General features: G+C 43.6%; 1 protein-coding gene across 3 annotated transcripts in view; it reads left to right on the top strand.

Moving 5' to 3' along the window:
- LRRC71 (leucine rich repeat containing 71) overlaps positions 1 to 9,360 on the top strand; it is a 13,795-nt gene extending 4,435 nt beyond the window's left edge. The window contains exons 2-16 of one of the 3 annotated variants that reach the window (XM_072115038.1): positions 1,220 to 1,255; positions 1,977 to 2,111; positions 2,867 to 3,007; positions 3,083 to 3,158; positions 3,237 to 3,311; positions 3,536 to 3,604; positions 5,543 to 5,702; positions 5,848 to 5,931; positions 6,009 to 6,098; positions 6,176 to 6,307; positions 6,465 to 6,579; positions 6,670 to 6,752; positions 8,019 to 8,127; positions 8,465 to 8,586; positions 9,047 to 9,360. In XM_072115038.1, the coding sequence (XP_071971139.1) occupies positions 1,220 to 1,255; positions 1,977 to 2,111; positions 2,867 to 3,007; positions 3,083 to 3,158; positions 3,237 to 3,311; positions 3,536 to 3,604; positions 5,543 to 5,702; positions 5,848 to 5,931; positions 6,009 to 6,098; positions 6,176 to 6,307; positions 6,465 to 6,579; positions 6,670 to 6,752; positions 8,019 to 8,127; positions 8,465 to 8,586; positions 9,047 to 9,160 (1,541 nt within the window). In that variant the 3' untranslated portion in view covers positions 9,161 to 9,360. Of the gene's footprint in view, positions 1 to 1,219; positions 1,256 to 1,976; positions 2,112 to 2,863; positions 3,008 to 3,082; positions 3,159 to 3,236; positions 3,312 to 3,535; positions 3,605 to 5,542; positions 5,703 to 5,847; positions 5,932 to 6,008; positions 6,099 to 6,175; positions 6,308 to 6,464; positions 6,580 to 6,669; positions 6,753 to 8,018; positions 8,128 to 8,464; positions 8,587 to 9,046 lie in introns of all 3 variants that reach the window. The other 2 variants (XM_072115037.1, XM_072115039.1) reach the window with 2 other exon arrangements.
- The last annotated feature ends 110 nt before the right edge of the window (positions 9,361 to 9,470 follow it).

Raw genomic sequence — 9,470 nt, 5'->3', positions numbered from 1 at the left:
GGCCACGGCCGATCGCATATGCGTTTCTATGCAAACGTATGTGATTGGCAATCAGCGCATATTGTGTAAATGCGGGACACCGGATGCTCATTGTGATGCATGCATTTACGTACAAACACATATGCGATCCACCCCAGTGCGTGTGGCATCACCCTTATTGTCACTTATGGTTAGTTGACTCCGCCTACTTGTGATGGCCACGCCTAAAGTAAATTGGCCCTGCCTATATCATGGGGCCGCTTTTAATCTTTTTCCAGGGCCACTTTAAATTCCCAGTCCGCCCCTGGTCTGCTGAGCTGCAGCATCTAATCCTATGATGTGTGATACAGGGGGTCATCTACTAAGGGCCCGATTCGCGTTTTCCCGACGTGTTACCCGAATATTTCCGATTTGCGCCGATTTTCCCTGAATTGCCCCGGGGTTTTGGCGCACGCGATCGGATTTTGGCGCATTGGCGCCGGCATGCACGCGACGGAAATTGGGGGGCGTGGCCGAACGTAAACCCGACAGATTCGGAAAAACCGCCACATTTTAAAAAAAAATTGTGTCGCAAAAATTTCACTCACCTTCAGCCAGGATAAGCCGGTGTATTTCGAGGCATTCCAGCGGACTTCAGCGCAGCGGCGGAGGAACTACCATCATAAATCCCGGCCAGACCCGAATCCAGCGCAGAGAACGCGCCGCTGGATCGCGAATGGGCCGGGTAAGTAAATCTGCCACACAGTCTGCTGAGCTGCAGTATCTAATCCTATGATGTGTGATACAGTCTGCTGAGCTGCAGTATCTAACCCTATTATGGGTGATAGTCTCCTGAGTTGTGTATCTAATCCCATCCTGTGTGATACCGCCTGCTGAGCTGTGTATTTAATCCTATCATGTGTGATACTGTCTGCTGCGCTGTGTATCTAATCACATCCTGTGTGATACAGTCTGCTGAGCCACGTATCTAATCCCATTTTGTGTGATATAGTCTGCTGAGCTGTGTATCTAATCCAATCATGTGTGATAATGTCTGATGAGTTGTGTATCTAATCCAATTGTCCTATCATATTGAATACTAATTTATGAACTATGGATCTCAGCCAATGCATCATGTGTGTTACTATCTGCCCAACCAGTTGTATCTAGATGTATCATGTGCAGGTGTATCTAAGCTTATGATGTATACTACTGACTGCTGTGCTGAGGATTACTAATCCTTTTGTTCTTCTTCCTTTAGCCTTAGGTGGTCAAGACAAGACAACACTAACCGCTGGTAAAAGATTCTTAAAGGGAAACTCCAACTATACTCAACTTATCCCAAATAATATTAGAAGTCTCCTTCTAAAAGGGACACTACCATCCCAACCAGGCTTATTAAAGGCATTGTCTAAAATTAGAGACTCTCTATTATTAATAATAATATAATAAATCTTTATTTATATAGCACCTGGAGAACTTTCTTTCAAAAACAGCGCCGCCCATATCCACAGGTTATGTATGGTATTGCAGCCTAGCCGTTTAATAGAGCTTAAAGGACATCAGGATTAAGGATTGTAAACCAAGCACACTGACATACTGATGTGCTCCCCCTCTGGCAAGATCTGCTCTTCTTTTAGCTTCCTATGCCCTGTTTTTTTTTACAAAAAAAGGCTTTTAAAATGATGCAAACGAGCCTGAGGGGCTCTGGGCTACATTGGTGTTAATGGAGACTGGAGCCCTTCATGGTCATTTGTAATGTAATTGTAATGTTTTGATAACAAAAGTAGCAATGTTGTTCTAATTCTGGAGAGCCAGTCTAAACTTGGAGGGGGGTACTTTGGATTTCCAGCTGCTGCAGAACCCCTTGTATTAGAGCAATCTGGGGCTTCATGTCAGTCGCTATTGACCAATATGAAATGGTGATGCTGGCTTAGCGTAGGAAGAGGACTTCCTTATATAAGTGGGTTCTCATTCTAGGTATAACCTCATAATACTATATTATCCTCCACCCCTAGAGGACTACCAGTGCACCGGTAACCTGGAGCAGGACTTCACCGAGCTCTGCAGCCGCCTGGGCTACACAGAGATTCCTAAGGTAGTCCCCCGACCTCGGCCTCCAAGTACCCCGGCCTCTGAGAAAACCATGTTTGGTAAGTAGTGAACCTATCGCATTCATTTGTAGGAGGTATTTCAAGAATAGCCCTTTAAAGGGAACCTGTCACCAACTTTTACCCCACTAAACTACCAGCCCCATCAGGTAACATATCAAAAGTCCTTTCTAGTATTCCCTCTTTTATGTGAAATCTCATCCATTACCTATAAAAAAACCCCCACAAAGTCAGGCAAATATGACTCTTCTCATCCTATTTTTACATAAGATGAGTCAAGTTTAGTGGTTGCAGGGGTAGTGTCACTTTAGAAGCTCCTATCTTCTGTTCTATAGCAGTTAGAAACATGATGTCGGTGTCTTATTAAAGATCAGAATCTCATCTTTCAGATCATATGGTTCTGTGAGCTACAAAACTAGGCATACAGGCAGTTGAAAAAAAATAGTCAGAGAATGTATCTTTATCTTTATCTCACAGACCCATAACCTTGATGTGATCTGAAATATTAGATACTTATCTTTAATATAACAAAAGGATGTTAGAATAGAAATGACACTATCGCTGAAACCACTAAACTTCACTCAACTAATATAAAAATTAGCTGAGAAGAGTCATATTTGCCTGGGGGAGATTTTTATAGGTAAATGGGTGAGATTTCACATAAAAGGATGTTTCACACCCTAACCGGGTGATTAGTAGTTCAAATCGGTAAAAGCTAGTGACAGGTTCCCTTTAAGAAGGACATCATCATCTTCATGCAGAGTTCTCCTTTACATGTGTCTCCATCTTTCCAGCAGATGACACGGACTATGCATCCGATAAGGATAGTCACAGCGCTGGGGCCCCACCCAGAGACCGCTACTCTTACTTCAAGCCCAGTATCAGGGTGGAGCTGGAGAGCGAGGATGGACGATCCCTCCGAGAAATCTCCATCCGAGGTGAAGGACGCGATCGCTGTTTAACCCTTGTTTCTCCCCTTCTCTAGATCTCACATCTCTTCTCCTGTGTCGCAGGTTGGAAGATCGACGAGAAGATGATGGGAATCTTGGCCAAGTGTCTGCCGGCTCTGCCCAACCTGCACAAGATCAAGTGAGGACACCATATTGTATACCTGTTCTGTAACGCAGGGTGCCGCCATAATACTCACCCCTTTATGTTTCCCGCTAGTTTGTGGAACGTCGGCCTCACAGACAGCACCTTCTCCTCACTGGTGAACATCCTACAGCATTGTCCAAGCGTCAAGTAAGGAGCTGCGGGTGGGGTTTGGGTGCTTCTTTATACATGGGTGCTCAACCCAGGCCCCAATAACAGAATCCCTTTGTGATCCAATTGTCTAAAGCAGAGGACCCCTTTAATCTCTCCTCTGGATATGTAGATATATAACTGTATAGGATAGAGATAGAGCTCCTATATTCTCTCTCTCTCCTATATAATCATATCCATACTTTCTATTCTGTCTTCACCAGGGTTATGGCGCTAGAAGGAAACCCGTTGCCCGACCAATCATATCACAAGTTAATCTCGGATGATTTAGGGTAAGTACAGTGATCAGTATGGCGCCACCCGGTGTTTTAAGGGTATAGCATTGTCCACGTCCATCTAATGGGCTGCATGCAGGTGGACACACATGCTCAGTTACTCTCCTCACTGCCAGGTTTCTTCATGGTAATGTTCTATTAACTGCAGGGCGGCCAATAGAAATGGCTTCCTGTCCTGCTTGTCAGTATATTGTAATATAGACTTGTTCTGCAGGGGCAGTACTAAGGGACCATATTCAAAGCTGCCTGGTGTGAAGGAGACTGATTCTGTCCAGATCCATCACACTGCAGCTGCCAGAGGGGAAGGAGACTGATTTTATACAAAGCCTTCCCACAGCAGCTCCTAGAGTAGGAGAAGAGACTGATTTGTTCTCAAGCCATCAGAGGGAAAGGAGACAGATTATTTCCATAGAACCCCAACTTTAGCTGCCACGCAGATATCTGTACAGAGTCTGCCCATTCCAGCTGCCAGTGGGAGGGGGATTGTTTAGATAAAGGCAACCTACAGAAGATATCAGAGGGGCTGGAGACATATGCTGTCCAAAGCCCGGCTATTGTAGCTACCAGAGGGAGGAGGAGACCAATTCTGCCCAGAGCCCAAGCATTGTAGCTACCAGCCAGAGTAGAATACAGATTCTGTACAAAGCCTATTTATTACAGCTGCCAAAAGGAGAAGGAGACCAATTTTCACTATAGCCCACCCATTACAGCTGTGACATGAGGGCACGTAAAAGCAAAATATGAATATTTTTACTGCTTATAAACTATATATAGGAGGGAGCTGTCCATAGCAGCTGCCAGAAGGAGGGGACTGATTTTATCCAGAGCCTAAGCATTGTTGCTGCCAGAGGAAGTAGAAGAGATTCTGTACAAAGCCCACCCATTACAGTTGCCAGATGGAGAAGGAGACTATTTTTCTCTATAGCCCACACCCATTACAGCTGTGACACGAGGGCACATAAAAGCAAAATATGAATATTTTTATTGCTTATAAACTATACATATAATTCCATCTTACTGGATAATTATGAGAGGGTTTTGAGGGTAAGGGGTCATAGGAAGAGTAGATGGAAGTGTCAGTGAAGTTACACTCTTAATAGAACTTGGACATCTTATTGAGCATTTTCTGCCATTCCATCTCGTGTCCGTCCATACAGGTGAATTCACACTCTAGCCCCGGCACCCCTGAGGACGCCACTAATGTGGCGAAACATGTCGGGGGGGGGGGGGGCGTTAGTGTGAACAATTTTTAAATAGCAGACAAAGTGTGTGTGTGGTTTAAATGGCTTGAATGAATACTAGGGTAGAAAAGAATATAGGTAAAACGCTACCATAGGAACGAGTATTAGTTTCATAGGATCTCACCCTATATTGTGTTGGAGTGTAGCAATTGAATTGGCAGTGAATATCAACTGCAAACGACCCAAATATTGGCTCACTCCTTAATAGTGTATTGGGCACTTAAAAGCGGCCACACCAAGGTCATGCATGTACATTAATTGACATTTTTAGACCATCGATACTGTATCAAACTGAGGGCTGCAACATTGTAGCAACACTATCATTATATAACACCATCAGTATCAATCATTGGAATTGAGGGCTGCAACATTGTAGCAATATTATCTGACAAATAAAACTGATGATCAATGCAAGACTAATAGCACAATACTGACACCTAGTGGCCATCGTTATCAAGATCCTATGATTTTCTAAAGTTAGTCTCCCTAGTCTTAGCAAACACCACACAACTAAGTTTCCACGACGGTCTGCACAATTTTAACATAAGCCAGACATATGTCCTAGTTAAAATATTTCACTTTAGTGGCTGATAGTCACAACCTTATTTTAAAAAAAACTCAAATAAAGGTGAAGTTTTAAAGACGAATGAGTTTCAGTGAGGCCTAACGGCCTTTTTTGTAAACGTCCATACAGGTTGGTCCATATATCTCTCCGAAATAACCAGATGACAGACGAAGGGGCCAGACTCCTCAGCCAAGCCCTGCAGAGCCTGAAGATGACCAACAAGACCCTGGCCGCCCTGGTCCTCAGCTACAATCACATCACAGACCTGGGGGCAGGGTACATTGCTCAGGTCAGGAGGCTGAATCCCATGATCACTCAATAGGTGTTACTAGAGTATTAAGGGGAGGATTAGGGGTGGGGCTAAAGCTGTCCCCGCCCCAGTGTGGAGAGTGCACATGTCATTACATCCGCTATAAATTATTATTTTATTCTAGGCGTTAAGATTTAATCGGTCGCTGCTCTCCCTTAACCTGTCCAGTAACCAGATCGGGGACCAAGGGGCACTGGCATTGGCAGAGGTTGGTAAGGGATCTGGTTAACCAGTCCCCCCGGTGCCATCATGTCCCATATAACACAATGTTGTGCTCTGGACCAGGTGCTGGGACATTTCGCATTGACACATAAAGAGATAGTGGAGAGAAGACGACTGTTACTGGAGAAGGAGGCGCAGGAGCATCCGAGATCGGTGAGGAGCAGGACCGGGAGACATTTGTCTGCTGGGTAACGGGTGCGGCATCATTCATGGGTGCATTGTCCTTACAGCCGGTCACATCACGCCACACTGATGCCAAGAGCGAGCGCCCGCTCAGCCACCACAGCACCTCAGCCATAGAGAAGGTGGAGAAGTCACAGGCGCAGAAGGCGAAATCAAGCGTCTCAAAGAAGAAGGACAAGGTGAGGCAGAGATGCCAGGGAGCGGCCAGATTATCCCCATATATAAGAACCTGACAGACATCCCATATAACCAACACTACACACAACCTGAGCTCTGCTACATCAGTATTTTCTTAAAGGTGTATTTCATACATTGTCTAATTTAAATGTGTTTTAGGATCCCCAAAAGAAGGAAGACAAAACTAATGTCAGCAACGCGGCAAGTGGATCTACTGGTGGGGCAGCACAACCGGGACAGTCTAAGAAAGAGGACCCGAAAACCAACAAAAAACGTGAGTGCTCTCTGTGTGTTATCTATGGACTATATATGTATATACAGTATAGATTGACAGTGTAGTAATGATGACTGTCATACATTATAGAAACCGCCAACTCTGACCAAAAAAACACACGTGGAAAAGTTGTTAAGTCTGCAACCAAGAGAGCAACAGTACCTGAGCAAGAGGTAAGAGACTGAAGATCCAGTCAGATATAGTAATTAATAACACTATAATACTGCCCCCTATTTACAAGTATATTCTGTAACTGCTATAATACTGCCCCCTATTTACAAGTATATACTGTAACTGCTATAATACTGCCCCCTATTTACAAGTATATACTGTAACTGCTATAATACTGCCCCCTATGTACAGGAATATAACTACTATAATACTGCCCCTATGTATAGGAATATAACTACTATAATACTCCCCCTATGTACAAGAATATAACTACTATAATACTGCCCCCTATGTACAGGAATATAACTACTATAATACTGCCCCTATGTACAAGAATATAACTACTATAATACTGCCCCCTATGTACAGGAATATAACTACTATAATACTGCCCCCTATGTACAAGAATATAACTACTATAATACTGCCCCCTATGTACAAGAATATAACTACTATAATACTGCCCCCTATGTACAGGAATATAACTACTATAATACTGCCTCCTATGTACAAGAATATAACTACTATAATACTGCTCCTATGTACAAGAATATAACTACTATAATACTGCCCCCTATGTACAGGAATATAACTACTATAATACTGCCCCCTATGTACAGGAATATAACTACTATAATACTGCCCCCTATGTACAAGAATATAGCTACTATAATACTGCCCCCTATGTACAAGAATATAACTATTATAATACTGCCCCCTATGTACAAGAATATAACTACTATAATACTGCCCCCTATGTACAGGAATATAATTACTATAATACTTCTCCCTATGTACAAGAATATAACTACTATAATACTGCCCCCTATGTACAAGAACATAACTACTATAATACTGTCCCCTATGTACAAGAATATAACTACTATAATACTGCCCCCTATGTACAGGAATATAACTACTATAATACTGCCCCCTATGTACAAGAATATAACTACTATAATACTGCCCCCTATGTACAAGAACATAACTACTATAATACTGTCCCCTATGTACAAGAATATAACTACTATAATACTGCCCCCTATGTACAAGAATATAACTACTATAATACTGCCCCCTATGTACAAGAATATAACTACTATAATACTGCCCCCTATGTACAGGAATATAACTACTATAATACTGCCCCCTATGTACAGGAATATAACTACTATAATACTGCCCCCTATGTACAAGAATATAACTACTATAATACTGCCCCTATGTACAAGAATATAACTACTATAATACTGCTTTCCTTTCTGCAGCAGGTGGAGCCAAGTGAAGTCACAAACCCTTTGCTGGAGGCGGCTGAACATCGGGATGGAAAAGTTTTTCTCCCTGGAAACAAAGTCCTGATCAGCCTGAACCTGTCTCGTGAGTAGCCTGTCCTGTAATAAAGTATAACCCCGGCTATACATCTCTATTTCTGCTGCGTGGGAGTTAATAAACCATGTGCTAATACAAAACAGGATAAAATCCAATGGTGCCAGCACTCCTAGGTTTAGGAACCCCTTAGATGCCATGGTTAATAATAACCATGACATTTAAGGGGTTAAAGTAAAAAAACTGCAACAGCGGCCCAGGAGTCAAGTATCACAGCTCCTTTCTCTTCTGTTTCAATAAAACTGAGCTGCAGTACCAGACACAACCTAGGGGTAGTGGTGGCGCTGTATTTGGTAGAAATCACTCCGTTCTTTTTTGTCATTTTCAGGTAACAGGGTCACGGAGGAGGGTCTGAGGGGCTTCCTGGCAGCAATGGAGACTCAAGTACAGGAGACTAAACCTGCATCTGGTGCCAGGACTCACACAGGACTGCTGCGGCTGTCACTGGGGGTGAGTGTCCACCACCTCCAGAGGAACTCCCAGAAGGCACTGCTTCTCATTGAGGAGATCTGCCTGGGACTCTGGGAATGTATATGCAAATCAGCTCCCCCCTTCCCCTGCTGCATGCCAAGAACCATCAGTTTTCATTATTTCTATGAGAGCTTGTTTTTGTTGTGGAGTGAGTCATAGTTTGTAATGGCACCAATCACGGGTGCAGGTATATAGATGGTTTGTTTGATAACTCATTCCTGGGGGGAGAAATGATTCTATAGGTATCTATATCAGAAAGATACCTATAGGTGGAGCTAGAGAGACGATTGCATACATTTACGATAAGAGCAGCAGGATTACATAGCACTGACCTGCTGTAGTGGTGGCAGTAGGGGGGGGGGTGGTATGTGGCTCCTCCACATATAGGGCCACTATGTCTATATGTAGATAACCCCCATCATCTCTTATACATTTCTAGAAGAACAGGTTTCCAGCAGAATGCTCCAGCTTTGCCCAGCTCCAGGAGATGATGGTCTCGCGCGACCCCATCCACAAGTCCCCCAGGTCTTCTGTAGACGAACAGGTTCTGTGATGGGACCCCAGTGGGATTCCAGGGGTGCACAGTGACATCATCACCTAGAGGAAGTGACCTACTGCTTCGAAGGAAGTGACCTCCTCTTTTAAAGGAAGTGACCTCATCACTTGGAAGAAGTGACCTCATCACTCGGAAGGAAATGACCTCATCACATGGTCTTGTAATCCCGCCCACCACTGGTTGTATAGATATTTTATATGTAATAAACACATTAGTTTTGTGATCCTCTCACTATTTCGGCCCTCTGATGGGGGACCTCTGCCTCTGGGCGGCTGACATTTATTGACCATTATGATATGAAACATGT

The sequence above is a fragment of the Engystomops pustulosus genome, chromosome 7 (assembly GCF_040894005.1).
Source record: "Engystomops pustulosus chromosome 7, aEngPut4.maternal, whole genome shotgun sequence".
Taxonomy (NCBI): domain Eukaryota; kingdom Metazoa; phylum Chordata; class Amphibia; order Anura; family Leptodactylidae; genus Engystomops; species Engystomops pustulosus.
Note: the sequence above shows the minus strand (reverse complement) of the source record. Positions and strands in the feature narration are given on the sequence as shown.